Below are 23,549 nucleotides of genomic sequence, written 5' to 3' on the forward strand. Positions count from 1 at the left end.
CTTGAAAGTTATAAGGTACAGAAATGTGCCCTATATGTAGTTATTCCCTTTATTTATTGTATTCTAGCATTTTATATCGAGTTAGTTGCTTCAGGATAACTATAAAAACATTAATAAATTTTCTACATCTATTCACTGTTTAACCCAGGGTGAGAAAAATTTGAAATTTGGAATAAAGGACACCTAAATTGAAGAGGCACTGGAACAATATAAAATCAGACACAACTTACCCGAAGTTTCGCTCACAGTGACACAGAGAAATCCTTCTCGGCTGGGTCCATATTGTCCAGACCCTTCTCCATTGACTTTTATTTTGCTTTAAAGTGTGTTCATTGTAGATTTTGGTACAGACGGTTCTTCATTACATATGTCAAAGCATTACAATATGGCAATCAAGCATGTTTTGCAGCTTTGAAGGATATTATAACTAATGATTTATTTGTCTAGTATATTGTGTTTTTTTTTTTTTTTTTTTTTTTTTTTAATATTGAAAATAGGGGACAAAAGGTATCCTGGGGAGGGTCGATAGGTTGAGATAAAACCGCTTAAGAATTTTGGGGTCCTTTGACTGGCCAGACAGAACTACATTGGATCCTTCTCTCTGGTTGCGGTTCATTTCCCCTTTGCCTACACATACACCGAATAGTCAGACCTATTCTTTACACATTCTCCTCTCTTCTCATACACCTGACAACACTGAGATTACCAAACAAATCTTCTTCACCCAAGGGGTTAACTACAGCCCTGTAATTGCTCAGTGGCTACTATCCTCTTGGTAAGGGTAGAAGAGACTCTTTAGCTATGGTAAGACGCTCTTCTAAAAGGACACTCCAAAATCAAACCATTGTTCTTTAGTCTTGTGTAGTACCATAGCCTCTGTACCATGGTCTTTCACTATCTTGGGTTAGAGTTCTCTTGCTTGAGAGTACACTCGGGCACACTATTCTAACTTATTTCTCTTCCTCTTGGTTTGTTAAAATCTTTATAGTTTATATATAAAATATTTATTTTAATGTTGTTACTGTTCTTGAAATATTTTGTTTCCTTGTTTCCTTTCATCACTGAGCTATTTTCCTTGTTGGAGCTCCTGGGCTTATAGCATCCCGCTTTTCCAACTAAGGTTGTAGCTTAGCAAGTAATAATAATGATAATAACACAACAACAACAAAAATAATAATAATAATAATAATAATAATAATAATAATAATAATAATAATAATAACCTGGTCACCCTGGCTCTGAACAGCCTCACAGACCTCAATGCTAGGCTGTAGATCTCAAATTCATCAATTTGTGAAAATTAAACTATTATGACAATACAGTATTTTCTGATTGGACGTTCTCAAGAAAAGTTTTTGACTCTGATCACCAATTAGGCCTACACCTATAACTTTGTCTCGACATCAGGAAATAAATTTACGACCTATATGTCAATCAATAGTTTGTTAAGATATGTATTTTATTAGGTTAGGTTAGGTTAAGAAATTGAGTGTTAAAGACTGATGCTGTTTTGATTTATTAACAGTACAATGATTCCAATTTATAAAGGAAACTGCTAATAAGATCACTTCTTCTCTATTTTAGCCATTGCTTTGATAATGTTTATAACAAAACCAACAAATAAAAGTTGTTATTTACTATGTATTCTTTCCGGACTTCTGACTTAAGGTAGTATTTTGTTATAAATCAATAAATATGAACTCAAAATTTTTAACCTTATCTCAAAATATTCAATATAGTAATGATAATCACTATGATAGAAATAATAGCAATAATAGAAATTTTATAAAAATCACATTAAATGCGTTTGTTTCTCACTCCTAAAACAAAAGGAAAAGCTGATTTACTGGAGGAAAAATCTGTAACTGATAAACATCTGAATGATATCTAAAAGATTTAAGAAATAAGAAAATATTCATCTCAGGCTACTTGAATATCGTAAAGCAAGTAGTATGAATTAGGATGAAAAAGCCCTTAGCTAGAGCATTTGAACGAAGTACCCTGCATGAATTTAACTAGTCCGCCAACAGCAGCCCATAAAATAGGGGAACTCTCTCCTTCAGCATTTTTAGCGGGAAATAACTGGCGTTTCATTGGCTGATTGTTTCTCAGCTCTGATTGGTGGTTGTATGTGACGTCATACAATCGTATTATCATTAGTGAATTTAGCTGGGCAAGCCTATGCTGAAAAACCTATATTTATTGCAGATAAATCATGATAGAAATAGATGTTCATGGGAATTGTTATCAATTTTTAATTGATAGATAGGTGATCATGTTGATGAGTATAAGTTTTAAGAAACACGTCATATTCGAAGGAATACTGGTCTAGTTCTGGCAACGATGTTAGATGTGCGTGCGTTTGTTTGTGAAGCTGTAGTACGCGGAGACAATCACCAATCACCGCTGAAAAAGACATAACCAATCAGAGGACTGGAATTTACCACCGAGAAAGCGTTCCGGTTATTTATGAGTTGTTGTTTGAGAAACCTACCCAAATTTTCATGAAAATCTTATCTAAATGCCCTAACTATGGGGGACGGGGGGCTGACGATTTTTTTTCATTTGAATTAGAGATATATTTTTTCTGAATATATACAAAGTCCAATATAGGGCATTTTTGTAACATTTTATTAGACGGATAATTTCTGATCACCAAATAATCTATATAGAGAAAATACGTCTATGTGACGTCATAATGTGTAGGTTTATGTGCAGCAGGTCTAAAACTCTAAATTCTTTACTTGGGTTGAATAAAATATTGCGTAACAAGTGATAGATACTATTATCATAGCCAATAGAATAGTGAAGGAACTACATGACTTTAGTTCCTATTTTGTTATATTTCAAGTATACATAATGTAATTGAAAAGTTCATTACCAAATCATTAGACCTATCTTCATTAGGAAATACGTCGTTGTAAGGTTTAATACCAACAGTAGGCCTATACATATTTCAGCTAAATTACGACTTGAAAAAAATGTAACTTTTATGGAAATAAACTCAAAACAAATTTAGTAATAAAGTACATCTTTTATATCATTGTATGAATTTGATTCGTTCACCAACTTAATGACCCTCTCGCATTATGAATTTTAGCGGGAAATTTCTGTTGTCTCATTGGCTGATTCGTCCTCTGTTGTGATTGATGGTTGTGTGTGACGCCATCCAATCGTATTTAATGAATAAATTCAACTTCATTGGGGTAAATAAAATAACTATACATATTTCAGATAAATTATGAATTAAAAACTACAGATTTTATTTGACTCATTTCCCAAAAGCAGCCCATAAGCCAGAGGAACCCTCTCGCCTTGTGCGTTTCCTTGGCGGGAAATATCTGGCTTCTCGTTGGCTGATTCGTCCTCTCCTATGATTGGAGCTTTTATGTAACGTCATGTAATTTTATGAATGAATTCACCTAGGTAGAAGTAAAATACATATACTTATTGTAGATAGTTTAACACTTAAACATTACAATTTTTACGGATAGAAACTCAAAATATTATTACTTTAGCAATCAAATGGATAATGGATCTTGTTCAGAGGTGTAAGCTAAATAAATATGTAATTTTTAAAGAAATTATTAACTGACTTCTGGCTACGATGTTAGATGTGTATGTGTGAGTTTGTAAACAAACGCAAGAACCAATCACAGCTCAGAAGATACAGCCAATCAAAGGACTGGAATATCCCGCTGAAAGTGAGTCACTGGTGTTTATGAGTTGCTGTTCCATAAACCTGCCAGAATTCAATAAGACTGTTTTTAAACGCACTAGCTATAAGGGGGACGGACCTGAAGATTTTTTACTTTTAAGGGAATTGTAGTTATATTTGCTTCAAAATATATAGAGACAATCCCCTGAAGGCCGTTTTGATAACATATTTTATAAGAGGGATAGATTCTAATCACCAAATAATTATTGTTTATCAAGAAAAAATCCGTTTTTATGACGTCATAAAGAGTAGGGGGAACTTTAAAGCTTGTCTGATAAATTCTGTTTGCTGGTTTGAGTGAGGTTTTTGAGTAACTCATTGATAATATTTCATATTCAAGTAAATACCATTGCTTTATTGACCTTTATATAGTGAAGGAATTACGGTATATGGCTGCAATTTGTATATTGTTACATTTCAAGTATAATGAAAATGATTCGAAGGAATAACTGACTGTTTTGGTTACGATGTTAGATATGTGTGATTATGAAGCTATAGTAGACAAAGGCAACAACCAATCACAGCTGAGGAAGTTATAGCCAATCAGAGGACTGGAATGTTAAGGGAGTTCCGAGCAATTCTTACTCTTCGAAAAACTAACAGCAATTTTGATGAAATTACATTCAAACAGTCTAAAGAGTTTAAAAGGGAATTAAAGATATATTTTCTTTAAGATATATGGAGAAAGTCCCTTGCATGATGTTTTTTTAACATTTTAACAGAGGAATAGATTCTAATGACCAAATCATTACTTTTTATTAACAATAAGACGTCTTTTGGGATGTCTAAATGATTGATTAATTCAAATGGCTGATTGAGTGAGTTATTGAGTAACACTTGGCTAATATTCGATATTATTATTATTATTATTATTATTATTATTATTATTATTATTATTATTATTATTATCAGCTAAGCTACAACCCTAGCTGGAAAAGCAAGTAGCCATAAACTCAAGGGTTACAACAGGGAAAGATAGCCTAGTGAGAAAAGGGCATAAAGAAGTAAATTAATGGGAATTAATGAGCAATTAAAATATTAAAATATTAGTAAAATATTTTAACAACATTAACAACATTAGAATACATTTTTCATAAATAAACTATAAAAAGATACTTATGTCAGCCTGTTCAACAAGAAAAAATTCGTTGTAGACTAAGTTTGAACTATTGAAGTTCCACTGATTCAACACAACTTGTTCATAACTTGTTCACAACTAGAGGAAAACTTCTAGAATACTGTGTATTATTGAGTAGAAATAATTACATACCTTGTATTACTAACAGGATGGTACTGTCCGGGAAGATCTGAGTGCAAAGGATGGTCAGAATTAAGGAAAATCTTAAGCAATATGTATAACGAACTAACTGAACGGCGGTGCCAGAGGATGATATCTAGATCAAGAATAAGAAATTTAATAGACCAATAGAACAAAATAGAGTTAGACACAACTTACGCAAAGTTACGTGCGCAGTGACACAGCGCGAAGTCCTTCTCAGCTGGGTCCAGATTGTCCATGGACTTCTTCATTGACTTACCTATTGCTTTCTTTATAACCTATATCATAGGCATTAGATCTTGTGATAACGATGCTCATCATGATGATAATGAATCTTAATATTGATATGAAGGTAAATAAAAGTGAATATTGTATGGATATTTTAATGTAGCAAAACATGATCAATTTAGTTTCAGAAACTATGAGGGTAAATAAAGATAAGAGTTTTTTAGATTGAAATTGGTGGAATATTAAGCAAATCTTTAAAAACATATGAGCTTTAATATAACTAAGCAGATTATTTCTATCATTTTATCTTTTTACACTAAGGACGGTTGGATATAATATACATAAAAGAATCAAGAAAATATATATAAATAATTTAGAAGAGGATCACTCTCCTGCTTTTATTTATCCCACTTGAAGAGCATAGGCATCGAGAACAAGCAGTCGTAGTTACGAGGATTCTTCATCCATACAGTCCACGTTTTATCTAATAGATCGAATACACCTAGAAGAAAAAACAACTGCAGTTAGAACGGCTATCTATTAAGTTTTTCATTCACACAGTAAACTGAATTGATAAAAAAAAGGACAACAATGTTAAGAGAATAAAAGACTTTGTCATTCGAGGATTCAAAACATTCAGGGTAAGTCTATCAGATCTATCCGATCTAGGAAACTGAGTTTTAAATAAACTTACCGAGTGCAATGGTTTTAACGAAGTCAGGATCACCTCCTTCCCTGAAGAATGGGTATAAAGTATCATGTGTATCTGATAGAAGAGCCAAAAGCGCTTCCTTGGATTCTGGAGGGGCGCAGACTGAAGCACGTTCATGACGGTGGTTACTACTTTCCATACAAAGACCTGAATCCTCGGGGATTTCAAGGCGCAAGTACCTGAAGAAATAGAGGCATTATTGCAGGATTCAATAACTAATGTGCGTGGAGATTTGTAAAAAAATTTTAAAACTACACATCATTAGTGATATGGAAAAAATTGAATTGTTCGAAAAACAATAGTGATAGTTAAAATGGACATTTGTATCATTTAAATATCGTCTTGCATGGTTACAAATTAAGTGTAAACCGGGTACTGATGAGCGAGCTCTTTGAAATATCAGTAAAGGTCAAAGCATTTTCCAAACAAACAGCAAAGGAGCTACGCCACTTTTAGGATTCACTTTTTCCATTTAAAAAGCATAGCTAGTATTTATAACATTCTTACCCTAGTGGTACATCTGAACTGGCTATTGCAGAAATAATTTTGTGTTCCATATCTCATGATGGGCAAGCAATGAAAAAAGATCTCTCTTCTGGATGCCAAGTATAAACAGATTGTTTGTTCCGAGTGATGATGGGCCAGTTTATGGCAGTTCAATCCATCGGAATCAGCTTTTGAATCTTAGTATTAAATGAGACGTCAAGAAGTGTCAACCTGTACCTTTAATCTTTCCTGACGTACCCAATGAGATTTTTGCTACCCTACATATGGATTTCAACTAACAGGACTAAGAGGGTACTTCTCTAGATCACAGGAAACTTTACAGAGAGCAGCAGTCATCTTATGCAATTGCAAAAGAAATAAAGATAATTGAAAAATAGACCAGGGACTTTCATAGCAGTTGCTATTGGTCCTAAGGAATTAAACACATTGTTCTGTTCTAGCAATGGGCCATCATCCACTTGCATGTTTACTTCATATCTTTTTCGACTATTAATAATTAATTTCACCAACTTCATTGTGAAGGTTATGTTGTGATAGGCGTGTATTTATTTATATGTTTGTAATTCTGTCTGTGCGTTTGTGATTCGCATAACTATTTGACTGAATCTCGTGAAATTTGGTGGGATGATTGCCCACTATCCAAGGTCAATTTGATTAGATTTTGTTAGTGATTGGGTCAACATTCAAGGCCAAGGTCTCGAAAAGGTAAAAAGAAAAAACATCCTTATGGCATATCGTGGCCAATTTTATCTGATTTGCGTAATACTAGTGTCAAAGGGTGCATAATTCAATTGCCTATTTTGTGATATATAGCAAGATATAGTGATGCCATTACCCTTGTAAGCGGTTGGGAGTCAAAGGTAAATGGGGTCTATGAACTTGCAGATAGTGCGGTTTTTGTTATTACGCGGACATTGTTATCCGATTTGGCAATGGCGAAGGTATGTGCTCTACCTGTGCCCGTTCTAGTTAGGTCTGTCTTTCTAATGTTCACCTTTAATCCTTTCCTTTCTAGGATCTTTTCCATGCTGAAAACCTTTCTTGCAGTTCTTCTGTCTATTATATTGACTAAATCATTAAAAATCAGTTCCAACAATTCTTTGTAATTTCTTAATTCTGATGTCAAAGTGTCTAAAACATAAAGGAGAGGGAATGGACTCAGAGCAGATTCCTGATGGAGGCCAATTTTCACAGGGAATGCCTCAGCCTCCCCATATTTATTATGAACAGTGCTTCTTGTCCCCTCATACATCATTCTCACTAACCTTACCAACTTCTCCGGTACTCCTCTCTTTCACACACCAATAGACTAACCTTCTTGATATCCCTGCCATACAACTTTTCAAGATCCACAAAAGCCATGTAAGCTTTCCTGTTTTCTTCTAGATGCTTCTTTTGGGCTTGTCTTAATATAAAGATAGCATACACTATGCTCTTTACTTTCATAAACCAAAACGGCTGCTCATATATATCTATCAATAATCACAACCTTCATTCTACAATTTTTGGTATCGTCCACGCGGAAGGCCAAAAGCGAGGTTAGCACAACACACGCTGTGAAACCGTTGCTTCACACCACAAATTACAGTACCTACAATGAGATCTTCAAAACATCTTATTTTGAACTACTCAAGTAATTTTCAATGCTGATGCCTGTGGTCTCTACCGTTAGTGTACTGGCTGGCTAATGACTATCAGAGCAAAATCTTTTATATGTCATAAATGTTATATCTCAGCTCTACCTTTTCAAGGAAGGTTAATGGTGACAAGCTCTCCAGATAACAATACTCTTAGTTCAAATAATTCTTGCCTACCTGGAATTAATGATCTGATATACCAGCTCATTAGGTCGGAATTTTTTTGAATTAAGCGAAAGGTACGTACAGTTTACGAAGAAGTCCATATCTCTACGCAATTTTGAAAGGGTCCATATGGTAAGGTTGACCAGTAGGTAAGTCAGGTTAATCTTGATATTGATTTATTATGCACTAGGATTTCATGAGGTTATACCTAAAGAAGTTATTCCAGACAGAAGTTCACCATTCATAGCAGGATAAGGATGATGTGATGCATACAGTGCAAAGCCTATTTTCTTTATCAGAAGAACGGAAAAGGAGAAGGATCCATCTGGTTCTTAAAATCATTTCAAAGAACTTATGCAACTTGTAAATTGTCTCATATGTAACGCACTTGAAAATTCGAAAATTATAGTGTTTTAGGGATTTGTATGATAATCCGTAAAAAAAAAAAAAAAAAAAAAAAAAAAAAAAAAAAAAAAAGATTATATAAAATATACGATGTTTATCTAAGTATTTGCATGAAACAAGTATATGTGCCGCAAAGTTGCTTAGAACCAGAGACTGGCCAGGAAGGCTAGGCAATCTGTAAAAACCTCTATATATATTTGCTTTTAACGATTAGATTTCTGAAAACTGGGCCTTTACAATAAGTTCGAGAATTCTATTATAAAATTTCTTTCCGACTGAAATTATCGAAAAAAAAGAGTCCTTTATTTCTTGTTACAAAAACAAAGAGGGCTGACACCTATATCACAGATCCAGCTCCTAATCCAAAACGTTTAGCACAACCTCGAAAATACTAGAATTTTCTTTAAATAACATATTCAATGCAATATTTTTTTACTAAAACAGGTGATATATCCATAATTAATTATAAAAAAACTTCCATAAATGTGGGTTTAGCTCCCATGGCTTCATGACTATACGATCATCATAATATTTGTTACCTTATAGAAAGCCTGGGTTTAAGACATAAGAAGGTCCTACAGTAGAAGCTGTGCTCATACGGCAATAACTTACGGCTCATAAAAATCTGAGAATATGTTTTAGGCCATCTATGTAAATCATTAGTATCTAAGATGCCTAGGAAGCAAAATCTAATATATGAGCATAATGTCACCGCTGATGCCTATATTTATGGCAACCTTGTACATACAGTATCTACACAGGATGAAAGAAAGTTCCCTTCTTACTTGTTTGTGTGAATGAGATGTTCCCCGGGGCTAATGGTGAGAATTGAAATAGGACTCTCATCAGTGTCTTCAGCTGGTCCAACTTCTGCATTGTGGAAGAGATGGTCCCCTTCTTGTCTTGTAAAGCTCATATTAACACTGAAGCCATCAGCAGATCCCGTAGAACGGTCCCTCAGGATCTCTTGAGCAGACATCATTGTTTCGGCGGATAAGAGTGTACGACACAGGAAGTGACGAGCTAAAAAAAAAAGGTAAGATTGTTACCGCGTAAGATTCTCTAAAAGAAGAAGATATCTAGATTACTGAACCATTTTGATAAAAATTGTAGCAAAACACCAACATTACAAGTCTGTATGAAGATGAATATTTTTACATGGAAGGTTACACTTTACATTTAGCCAGCTGTTATAAGATGGCTTCACTTACGTGTCTTTCCAGCTATGACTTTTTGAGGGCTTATAACATTAATGGAATAGACAAGGCCATGGTGATTGTAGCCCATGCAGAAACCAGGAAGGTGTCCGGCATAGCAGAGAGCTACAAACCCTTCGCTCTTAGTTCCATAACGACCTTGCGGCGTTTCTTCCTTGATGTGAGCACTCACTACATAGGCGTGGTTGAGAGTCTCTGGTAAGGCATCCTCTGTGTGTCCTAGTAACACCTGGAAAGATTGACAGTCTTAAAATGGTTTATCCTGCATTTTTATTCATGGGACATTTTGAAGTGTAACAGTAAACGAAAAGCTAAGATGCTGGATCCTAAATATTAAGCAGACATGCTCGCAGTATATATTAAAGTTTTGAATCTCAATAATGATCATAAATTTAAAAAAAAATTTAAATTGTAATGATAATGAATTTTAATAGCTATGGAATACCATGATTATATGCTGTATTATCACCAGCCATAAAAACTATCTTTTATTCTACAGAATATTCAATTTTGAATAGACATATTTACTGTTCTTTTCCAGTCAACCCTTATGTTTATCCCTTTTTTTCTATTAGTTAGTCCACATAGATTTAAGTTATTCTGTTTTCTGTTTATAGTTCCAACTGTATTTGCGTTTTAACATTATTCTGAGATCAAAACAACTATACCGTATATCTAAAGTATTTCTCATATGATATTTACAAATAAGGCAATACACTCATGAAATCGTAAGATACGTTATGCTCAAAATCTTAATACATTACAAGACTGGTCTCCTGAAATTTGAAACTAGTTATTACTGTAAGTCTCTTCTTAAATATGATTTTAAATGTAACAACATTACAGTGAACTGCGACATCAACGAGGGACAGAGTCGATCTCATAAACAATATTCGTCCCGAGTTCAGCTAGTCCCAGCCATTGTCTGGTTTTCTTTTTAATCTTTAATTAAACTCCAGCTCTAAAGAACCTATATTACAGTAGATATCATAGTTCCTAAATACCTAAATGATTCTACCTCATTAATCCTGTCTCCTTCCAATGATATTTCATCTTTCATTGCATATTCCGTTCTCATCATCTCTGGCTTTCTTTTATTTATCTTGAGCCCAGCCTCCTGTGATATTTCATGTATTCTAGTAAGCTAGAATTGCAAATCCTGTAGTGTTCTGACAATAAGGATATCGTCATCAGCATATACTCTAGGTAGCTAATTTCCTATTACCAATCCAGTCCAATACTTCTCTAATAACGCAGGACTCTTCACAAAATTGGCCGGTGCACAGTATCAAAGGCTTTTTCATAGTCCATAAATGCTATCAAAGGTGGATTTCTATATTTTAAACATCTTTCTCTCCTGTCTCTTTAGAATAAGCATACTATATACTTGCATAAAAACTGACGTAAGTGTGATGCCTCTGTAATTATTGCAATCAGTCAGGTTTTTTTTTTTTTTCACCAACACTCCTAACTCCTATTCATCAGATTTTGCATCTTCATACCACATTTTACAAAATAATCTTGTAAGTAAGCCTATGATGGGGGTCCCTTCATTTTCAGCCAACATCATCCCAGTAGTTATTCCATCGTATCTAGGGGCTTTCCATCTCTTGAGTTTGAATTTAAACACACTGAATTCATTCATGGGCACATCAAGGTCTTCCCCAGTTTCAGGTATATCAATCAAATTATTCCCTTCGTATCTCCTATTCATAACCTCACTGGTGTTCCATCCAACGTTTTCTTTCTTTATCTTCTGTTGCAATAACAGATCTATCTCTCCTTTTGATGGGTATATGCTTCTTCTTCTTTGCCCCAGTAGGGATTCCATTAACAATGCTATGAGCGATTCTTACACCTAAGCCACTCCCAGAATTCATAGCTTTGTCAGCCTCATCTGCGATACTGTCTAAATATTCTCTCCAGTCATTCCTGGCTTTTCTTTTGACCTCACTATCAACACTGGAATACTTAAAAATGTTCTACCTTGTAATTTTCATTATTTCCTAGAAAACTTTCAACAATCAATTTCTGTCTTTGTCTCCTTTTAATAGTATCCCAAGTATCATTTGATATCCATGGCTTTCTCCTTGTAACTGCAAGTCCCAAAACTTCACTACCAACTGACTGATATATGTTCCTAACTTAACACCATTCTTCATTAATTGTGTGCTGTTCGTCTCATAAAGTCTCTAAGACTGCAAATCTATTCCTACATTCAATTGTAAATGTTTCTGTGTGCTCTTTTTCTAGAAGCTTAGTCGCATCAAACCTAAGTATTCTATCTACGTTTCTGTTGGGTGCTTTCAGTTTTAATTTCAGTGTGAAAATGAGGAGCTGGTGATCAATACCAATATCTGCACCTCTATAGTTTCTTACTTTTCTTAGAATGCTCCTTCTCTCTTTATTAATGGCAATGTGATTGATTTGATTTTTTGTAATTGCCACATGGTGAAGTTCATATATATTTGTAGATGTCCTTTTGCTGGAATAGAGTACCTTCAATGACAAGATTGTTTGCTGGACAAAAACTTATGAAATGTGCTCTATTTTTATTTGAAACTTCGCCAGGAACCTCAATACCCATCACATTCTCTATACCCTGATTATTCTTTCCAACTTCAGCATTGGAGTCATCAGTTATAATTTTCATATCTCTCTATGGGATCTCATCTATTACACACTATCTATTACACTCTGCAGTTCTTCATAGTATTTATACATATATACTGTATATATATATATATATATATATATATATATATATATATGTGTGTGTGTGTGTGTGTGTGTGTGTGTGTGTATGTATATACATTTATATATATATATATATATATATATATATATATATATATATATATATATACTGTACATATTTATATATATGAATACATATATTATATATATTATATGTATTCATATATATATATATATATATATATTCATGTATATATATGTATGTATTTATACATTTATACACACACACATATATATATATATATATATATATATATATATATATATATAGGCTACGCTATTACCCCTCTTTACATCAATTTGACATTAGTCAGTTCCAATTTTACAAAACTAAAATCCACGTTACGCCGTTTTATATATTGATAAGTCGGTCTCTACGTTGCAAAAGCTTATTAATGTAACTATCTAAATACTTCTTCGTGTTCAATACATGTATAGGGAACGTGTAAATAACTTTATAGGGTGAATATCCGATTGACGTTGAATACCGACACACATCAGGCCTGTTGCAACCAATTAACGCCGTAGACGGGGTACTTGTTGATATATATATATATATATATATATATATAGAGAGAGAGAGAGAGAGAGAGAGAGAGAGAGAGAGAGAGAGAGAGAGAGAGAGAGAGAGAGAGAGAGAGAGAGAGAGAGAGACCCACCACGTAAATAACCAAATCATAATGATGATAATCTGAACGAAGACCTAATAGTTCTTTAGTGGGGCATGAGACCAGAAAGTGTGTCCTTAGAGCTTTGGTATGCACTGGTAAGGCTTCACCAGCCATAATGGAGTGTGGTGACAGAACCAGCGAGACGATAAAAAGTTTGCAATTGTTATAAGGTTTCTGCCTGTCTGAAACAATATGCTTCCAGGGGAATTTCGTTTGTGGATATCAAAGAGCTCTGTTTGAGTAAAATTGTGTAGTTTCAACATAAGCTGTTGAGAAGGAAAAAGATATATTATTGTTATTATTATTAGCTGAGCTACAACCCTTGTTGGAAAAGCAGGATACTATAAGCCCAAGGGCTCCAACAAAGAAAAATAACACAATGAAAAATGGAAATAAAGAAATTAATAAACTAAAAGAAAAGTAATGAATAATTAGAATTAAGTATTTTAAGACAGTAATTGATCTTTCATATCGAGAATATAATAGAAAATATTAAAAGACACTTACGTCAGCCTGTTCGACATATAAACATTCACTGCAAGTTTGAACTTTTGAAGTTACCCCTATTCAACTAACAGATTAGGAATATCATTCCACAACTTGGTCACAGTTGGAATGAAGCTTCTAGAATACTGTTTAGTATTGAGCCTCATGATGCAGAAAGCCTGACTATTAGAATTAGATGCATGCCTGGTATTACGAACAGGATGGCACTGTCCGGGAAGATCTGAATGCAAAGGACAATAAGAAATATGAAAAATCTTATGCAACATGCTTAACAAACTAACTGAACGACAGTGTCAGATACAAATATCTAGATCAGGAATGAGAAATTTAATAGACCGTAAGTTCCTGTTTAACAAATTCAGATGAGAATCAACAGCTGAAAACTAGACAGGAAAACAATATTCGAAACAAGGTAGAATGAAAGAATTAAATTTAGAATACTTCTATGTAGATTCATCACCGATAACCTTGAAAGACTTTCATAATAAGTCATTTTTCGTTTAATTGAAGAGAAGGGAGACCAAATGTGTTTCTCAAAAGTAAATTGACTATCAAGAATCACACCTAGAATTTGAAAAGAGTCTCATAGAGTTAAAGCTTTTGAAGTATAAGTGAAGAGGTACATTACTTACGTGTTCTTCGCTATTGACGCAAACTGACGAGCACCCGTTCGTTCCAGTCGATCTTCCGAGGCCAGAGTTCATTGGCACAATCTGGTCCATGTGTAATAACATCAGCTGCAAAGAGGTAAAAAAATCATAATAGCTATGGATATATTTATGAATAAAGACATTAATTCTGGACCTTTTAAATGTCAAGCATGTGCTCATCTTGTAGCCTACACATGCATTCATACACACACAAATATATATACAATATGTATATATATATATATATATATATATATATATATATATATATATATATACTCTCACACACATATATACAGTATGTTTATATATATATATATATATATATATATATATATATATATATATATATATATATATATATGAAATGTATATATAACATGCTTTCACACACATTTGTGCTATATATATATATATATATATATATATATATATATATATATATATATATATATACGTGTGTGTGTGTATATATAAATATATATATTGTATATATATATATATATATATATATATATATATATATATATATGTATATATATATATATATATATATATATATACTGTACATGTATTTCATATATTCTATACAAACATATAACCATATATATGTATGTATTTAAGTTTTTTTTAACCATTTTCTTATAGATTGCGCTTAATGAGGCAATTTCAAATGTACGAAGACTTGCTATTTAAACATCACATTAATCTGAATATGTTTCTGAGAATGGTCATACGTCATGGCCAAAGCAGCATTGTCAAACAACAGACGTTGGTACACAGCCTTATATTGCAATGCGTTTTAAATTTCCCCGTATGTAAGATTCCCTCGGCCAGCAAGTGGGAATCGATTGCGGTATGTCGCTAGAGAGAAGGCTGTTGTCCATAATGGAAATTGGAAACTTCATTACGTGTCTGCAAGGCGAGGACGCCTAATTAAAAGCGATGCTATCTCCCGCTTCAAGATGTTATGCTACATGCCGCCTCTGGTGAACACCAACACAATTCGCTTTGTACTTCTCTTCGATGTTGGGTCTATGATGATAAAAAGAAATTCTAGTTTATATATTCAAATTGGTATGTACTTGCTTTTGACGTTTGAACACGCACACGAACAGTTTTCGCTTTGGGTGAAAATCAGGATGGTTAATAATTGTTTGATCTGGGGGTTTCTTAAAGAGAAAATGCGTTTATTTCTCAGATGCAGACATGACAGACATCTACAGGTGGTACTCACGTAGAACCTATGAAATGGAAGAAACCTTCATCTAGAAGCAGAGTACAAAAGGAAGATGAAAAACTATAGATTATTTAAATGATTTTCTTCAGACGAATATCAAAGTTATATAAAATCTAACATTCCATAAATAAGCCTCTATTAGAGTTATAAAAACGATGCAAGATATAAGTCGAAGTTCAAAATAAGTATCGCTAGGTACTGTTATTACAAGTATGTAAAGATCACCATATGTAAAGAACAAACCATCCTTCAATACTCTTAATCTTCACTCATGGGCATCATTAATTGTAAAATGGAAAATCTGTCACATATTTAAATTAGGCTCAACAGATTTGGTTGTTACGGATGAAGCCCAAAGGAAATTTGATGTTTGATGTTGACCTCTGAACTTTGCCCAGCCGACAGAAACAAAGATCATATTTAATTTGATCTACAACTCTAATACATCATAAGTCATCTCTGTTTAGCGAAATGAAAAAACGCAATAAGCTACCTCTTTCCTCTCTCATCGATTATTACCTTTGCCAAGGAGGTTATGAAATGACCTACATTTATTTATTTGTTTACTTATTTATTTGTTGGTTGTCTGTTAGCAGGATTATGCCAAAACTTCTTGCCAGATTTTCACCAAATTTTAACAACGGATTGGTAAAATATGCCTGGAAGGACACATTAATTTTGGAAGTGATCTGGATCAAGATCACGGTCCTTGTAATCATTATCTCCTCTATATAATAAATAATGTCTGATTTTATATACATATACATATATATATATATATATATATATATATATATATATATATATATGTATATACATATATATATATATATATATACTATATATATATATATATATATATATATATATATATATATATATATATATATATATATATATATATATATATATATATAAATTATTTTTCACTCGCTCCTTGCAACCTTCCTTGTTTTGTGTATCATATGGCTCATCTCTTTTTTTCATCTGTATTTTTATCAGATATGCAAACGAATCAAATGTTTTTGTTCTTACACTATCAATCACAATATCAATCGTTCTATCTTCATAGCTTTGCATTTGCTCCCAACATTTTTACTTTTTGCTACCACTTTCAAAATCTTTCACTGTTTTTGCAGATTATCCACGAGACTCCTTATCAGTACTGTGCCGTATTCAAGTATATACCATTCCAAACCTTCATTATTGAGCCATTTCTTATGCCGAACTCCTTTAATATCCTTTTTCTAAATCATCTCACTAGTTTATATAACAGGATGTCAGATAGTTTGGAGATTAACATCTCCTTTACCAACACCAAGCCAAGTTATTCTTCTATCTACATATCGAGATGCCGCCCAGTTTTCGTCGCAAAACGTTCAATTACTTCGAATAACTTAAATATTTTACTCTACATCCCTACACCCTTCACATTACCTACTTATCTATAATATAATAAAGTTTTACATTCCTATGTTTGGTAAATCCAGTTTTTTCTTGTTACTATCAAACTTCTCACTAAATTGTGTTATAACAAATAATCAATCCATAAAAGCTTACTGTCCTCTAAACCTGCGCTGTTACTCGTCTAGTAATCCTACTTTCGTGTGTCTTTAATTTACAAACGAAATCATATTACATATCTTCCCTTTATTCAGACATACGACACAAAATTTTTCTCAACCAACCAATGACACAATAGAAACCTTACTGCAGTTTCTATCTTGTAGATCTCACCAACCACCCTCAATCACCTCCAGGCATTCCATTCTTCAATCTCTTAATTTAATAATTCCCCTCCTTATATCCTCAACTGCGACTTCCATAGGTACTCTGAAACTCAAGCCACGCAATACATAAGTTTGTGAGTAAACAATCCATTATAGCTAGTGTAAGAGGTTGTTTTATATACTGACTCTCTATTGTTATTCATATTTAACCAATCTTTAAAATACTCTACATCAACCAATGAGAGAGAGAGAGAGAGAGAGAGAGAGAGAGAGAGAGAGAGAGAGAGAGAGAGAGTTACCTATATGTCCAAGTATGTAACAAAAATAATTTAAGCTATATATTTTGATTTTTATTTATATTTTTTTACAGACTAACCAATGAGAGAGAGAGAGAGAGAGAGAGAGAGAGAGAGAGAGAGAGAGAGAGAGAGAGAGAGAGAGAGAGAGAGAGAGAGAGTTACCTATATATCTAAGTATGTAACAAAGCAATTTTTAAGCTACAAAATTTTGATTTTCATTTATATTTTTGTAAAATAATGTATAAATTCCTATCTATATTTTTGTCATATTTTTGTAACAGAACAATAACGCAAATAATGTAAATTAATAAGATGTAATTGTATGTTATAATAAAAGATATCGAAAAATCCAGCGTACAGTTTCGTGATATATCAAAAATCTTATACACGTATGACTCCTTTCCCTCATTTCCTAGGATGCATCAAGAGAGGGTAAGAAAGACACTTACATGATGAAATGGCACACGGGCGCCATCTGCTGTTCCTTGAAGCTCCCGGACGTAATGTGGATAATTCTCTTGAAGGGAAGCCAGGGTCAGATCGTAGGCAGCGCGTCCTTCAGGAGTCTCATAAGCGGGTAGGAGGTTTTCGTGTAGTTCTTTGAAGGAGCTCAAGAAGTCCTCGATGATTCCACGGAAGGTCCTGCCCTGAAGGATGCGAAAAGGATGGACTTTAATAGTGAAATTATTTCACCTTGATCAAAGCTTTAAAAACATACATAAGCACATAAGAAACGTTTTAATCACTGTGAAATATTGGACTTTTCACTGCATGAAGGTGTGTGAACATATTTATACTTGAGAACTTGTCAATGCCCACGCTTCAAAATATTTCCTAGATTATGTAAGCTCTGACACATGAATATATATATATATATATATATATATATATATATATATAAATATATATGTATAAATATATATGTATATATATATATATATATATATATATATATATATATATATGTATATATATATATATATACATATATATATATATATATATATATATATATATATGTATACATATATATATGTATATGTATGTGTGTATGCGTGTGTGTATGATGTATGCAAATGTGAATAATATTCAATTTTGAAAGAGAGGTCTAAAGTGAGTTCATATCAATATTAGAGATAGTGGCGACCATGTACTTCCAAAAGATGCTAAGAGTAGGAGGGCTTAGGAAAGTAGGGCAGATTTTGTAGAAGTTAAGAAATATGAGGAATATATTGATGGACTTGAATCATATCCCGGAAGTGACGTAAAGTAGTTGGAGGTTAATGAAAAAGAAATAATGTCAATGAAAGTTAGCTCACTAGATATATAGAAAGGTGATAGGGGTGGCTAGGACAAGGTGGTAAATATAGCGATCCAAAGATAAAAAATAAGAATATATCAACAGCTTATTACTTGGAACTTTTAAGGACGATGGGAGAAGAAATTTTCATCAAAGTCGCCTTTGTAATTTAGAGTTTACGGTTAGAGGAACAACTAGGGAATTCCAAGACCATGTTACAATACCATGGAGTAAGTATTAGCGATAAATGTGAATGAGTATATTGACAATATTTGGTTATCTACTGGTAAGGGTTTCTCTTAAATATTTACAGAGGTTTTGGAACTATTAACTTGTCAGACACATAAGAGCACTTGCATCCTTGACTCATTGAGTCATTGGCGACAAAATGATTGTTAGAATTAATGCACTATTGTAACTCTTTAAAACACCTTAATATTAAGGAAATCTTTTCCTTTGAACTTGCATACGTTCTATATAAATTTATGATGAGAGTATAAACTTATGTGTAACAATCATGAATATTAATAAACACCCAAGTAATAACATACTCTCAATACTCTTTTTTTTTCAGTTTGATTATAATTTCTGATTATTTCTTTCTAGTGTATCATGTATATATATATATATATATATATATATATATATATATATATATATATATATATGTATATATATATATATATATATATATATATATAAGGATATATACATATACAGTATATGTGTATTTATGATATATATGCATATATATACATATATATTAACGGGTAGTCACACTAACATTCAAGATTGAACAATCTAGACGTTGTCCTCTTTCATTATAACAATCAAAGTAACATCCCTATTTAGAAGATTTATTATCATGTAGTTAGGATGAACTGTTAGGTCCCAAGGAACACAAAACGGCCACCTTATCTTCTCCAAAGAAATAGGTTACTTTTTCTTACCACGTCAAATCCAACTTCATAGTACGTTCCCTTTGTGTAGAGAATTGGCAAGGCATTCCTGCGCCCGATGTCTGCTGGAATAGATGGCATTTTGGCAGAAGATCAGGTTACTGGGTCTTCCAAAAAGATTATGCCGCAGTGGAACCAGTTCCTCGATAATCGTAGGCCTAGATGCTGATATCTTTGGGACGCAGAGCAGGCAGGTTTGCCAGGGAAGTAATCCAACTTTCACATAGGATGATGAGGAGAGGGTGGGACTCAGACAGAGAAGAAATTGTTAGGGATGTCGATCACAGAAAGAAATCAAGGAGCGAGAATGTGGTCGCGTTGAAAGTCCCAGTTGATCCTGGAAACAAAATATAAATGCATTAGAAATTAGTCAAGCGCAGAAAAAAAAGCACAAATGGTAGGTCATATAGTAATTGATACAGTTTGCAGTATTTTCAAATGCCCTTCCATACAATAAAAACATGTAACACTTCATTTGCAAGTAAAAACTTTCGTTTCAAATAGTTTTTTATCCTGTTTTATTCATAAATATTGAATTAGGTATCTAAGTGAATAATTGAATTTTATGGGAGTGAGTGAGCCTTTGAGATATGTCTTCGAACTAATTATCATCATTACTAGCAAAGCTACGACCCTAGGTGGAAAAGCAGGGTGCAATAATCCGAAGGGGTCCAGCATAGAAAGAGCCCAGTGCAAAACGGAAATAAGGAAATAACAAATAAATTATCTATGAGAAATAGTAAGAAAAAATAAGAAATGTATAAAGATCAGCAAAAACGTTAAAACAGATTTCTATGTCAACCTGTTCAAATTTGAACTTCTGAAGTTCCACCGATTCAACTGGCAGATTAGGAAGAGCATTATACAAGCTGGCTACAGCTTGAATGAAACTTTTATAACATTGTGCAGTATTGAGCCTTATAATGAAAAAGCCAAGACTGTTAGAATTAACTGCATACCTAATACTACGTACAGAATGGTATTGTTTGGAAATATGTGAATGCAAAGGATAGTCAGAATTATGAAAAGAAAAATCTTATGCATCATGCATAAAGAACTAACTAAATGACGCTAGCGATTAGCATTTAGATCAGGGATAAGGAATTTAATAGATAACAAGGGTTTTTGTCCGACAAATCAAGATTAGAGTCAACAGCTGGAGATCAGACAGGAGAACAATACTCAAACATGGTTGAATGGAAGAATTAAACAAAACACTTCCTCACAATAAAGTTATCAAAAATCTAAAAAAGACTTTCTCAATATGCCAAATTTTCATACAATTGAAGGAAAAGGACCAGATGTGTTTCTTAAAAATAGGCTAAGTTGTCAATGAAGAATAGAACCTATAATTTACAGAGTTGCATATAATTAAAAAGGCAATATCAATGCAAAGATCTGGATATGTAGAAACCATTGTCATTTACTTATTTACAATCATACTTTGAGTTTTGTTTGGATTTGACTTAAAGCCCCATGATTTGCACCATGCACTCATTTTTGTTAGATGTTTATTATGGGGAGATGGAATTTATGCAGAGTGGTATCATCCGCATATGCAACTGCTTTGTTTTCTAAGCCAAACCACATATCATGCATATATATGAAAATTAATGGCCATGAACACTACCATGAGAAATACCAGTTACCATGGTGCCCATCAACAACTACTCTATAATCTATTACTTAAAATTCAATAATGGCACCAAGAAAAGACCCACCTGCTTCTATCACTTCGAGTTTGATAACAAAGGCCTCATGACCAACACAGTCGAAAGAACACTAAAATCAAGGCCAGTCATACAAATATCTTGACCACAATAAAGGGATTTATGTACAACATTGGAGATTGTAGGAAGGGCATAACATGCTCCAAGGCCTTTACAAAAGCCAAGCTGCAAACTAAGGAACAGTTTATTACCTTCGGCATACCCATTTAGATGTTTTACTAAAAGGCATTCTAAATCTTTAGATAATATGGGAGTTATGGGAATTGGGTAGTATTGCCACATGCACATTTACCTTTTAGAATAACATTACCAATTCTCCAGCAGGTGTAAAAAGAATATACAGTAATTTAACCACTCCATAAGGTGGTCATTGAAATCACCAACGAGCTTAAAAGAGGCCTTTCTTTCATATTGCATCTTAACCATAGTGTTAAGACGACATCCGAAGATAGAATAGGCCGAGTCTGGATTCCAGTAGAAAGAAAACCAATACAAATTATTAGCCTGTCTCAAGCTTTAATCATTTGAACTTGATGGCATCCCCATCTATAACATTCCCCTGTCCTAAGAATGTCATCTCATTTCAAATTCATTGATTTCTTAAAACTTGGAATTAGTAGCTCATACTAGTGCTTCTTTTAAGACACTAACATTTCTGAACATAATAGATATCATACTGTTTGGGGGCAACTATAAGGTCTCACATGCCATGTAGTCCATGAGTATTACGTTACATTAGACACATACGGTACAATATTTTGATGCTGTTTATGACATTATTCTATTGTGATGATCAATTTAAGGATAAGGCTTTATTTTTTTCTACTTTTTTTTATAATGTTTCATAATTTATTTCCTTATATTTATATACCTAGTCTGATCAATGTAATGATGGTCCTTCCCGGGGTCAGTATCATCTCCTAGATTCGAGTCAACACTCTGATGATTGTCGTTTGTTTCATTTTTCTCTGATGTAAAATTAGTAATCGTTTTTCTTGGCCATATGCTATAGTTCTCTTGTTTTTCAACCATAAGGACATTAAGAATGTCAGAGTGATATTCCAATAGAAGAGATACCTTTCATGATAGATATATATAACTTCCATATATATATATATATATATATGTATATATATATATATATATATATATATATATATATACATATATATATATATATATATATATATATATATATATATATATAAACTTCTATCTTATATAGGTATCAAACCCTAGCCTCTTCAAATAAAAGGCAAGATCGCTATCAATCATGTTATCAGAAGCCCTAGAAAATTCTTGACACTACTTGCTAACTGGATTTCACCGTCTAAATACCAGTGAGTTTTTACCTATTTCCGCGACTCGCCAGATAACCCATTTAATAGCATTTACTTCGAATTGCCACTAATGAATCAGTATATGATGAAAATCAATACAATATCGTGTTCAAGAGAATTACATTTCTACCTCACATTAAGATCTAATCTTAGTCTCTTCAAATTGCTAGTAATCTTGACTCTCATTCGATACCATTGTGAAGTGCAAATTTATTTCTCTTCAACACGATATTTTATTGATTTTCTTCACAAACATACACAAACACACTTACACATACATACCCACAAACACACACATACACACATATATATATATATATATATATATATATATATATATATATATATATATATATACATATACATATATGTGTGTGTGAGGTGGGTGTGTATGTTGCATGTCAACAAAATATCATGTTCAACATACACACACACACACGCACACACATACACACACACACACATACACACACATATATATATATATATATATATATA

General features: G+C 33.0%; 1 protein-coding gene across 1 annotated transcript in view; it reads right to left on the reverse strand.

The window, feature by feature from the left end:
- Positions 1 to 5,366: 5,366 nt before the first annotated feature.
- Positions 5,367 to 23,549, reverse strand: part of t (C45 family peptidase tan) — a 34,084-nt gene continuing 15,901 nt past the window's right edge. The window contains exons 2-8 of the mRNA XM_068356322.1: positions 19,973 to 20,318; positions 18,172 to 18,369; positions 14,436 to 14,540; positions 9,863 to 10,097; positions 9,437 to 9,674; positions 5,920 to 6,116; positions 5,367 to 5,727 (exon numbers count right to left, since the gene is read on the reverse strand). Of these exons, the coding sequence (XP_068212423.1) occupies positions 5,624 to 5,727; positions 5,920 to 6,116; positions 9,437 to 9,674; positions 9,863 to 10,097; positions 14,436 to 14,540; positions 18,172 to 18,369; positions 19,973 to 20,062 (1,167 nt within the window). The 5' untranslated portion in view covers positions 20,063 to 20,318 and the 3' untranslated portion in view covers positions 5,367 to 5,623. The remainder of the gene's footprint in view (positions 5,728 to 5,919; positions 6,117 to 9,436; positions 9,675 to 9,862; positions 10,098 to 14,435; positions 14,541 to 18,171; positions 18,370 to 19,972; positions 20,319 to 23,549) is intronic.

Source organism: Palaemon carinicauda, chromosome 2 (assembly GCF_036898095.1).
Source record: "Palaemon carinicauda isolate YSFRI2023 chromosome 2, ASM3689809v2, whole genome shotgun sequence".
In the NCBI taxonomy this organism is placed as follows: domain Eukaryota; kingdom Metazoa; phylum Arthropoda; class Malacostraca; order Decapoda; family Palaemonidae; genus Palaemon; species Palaemon carinicauda.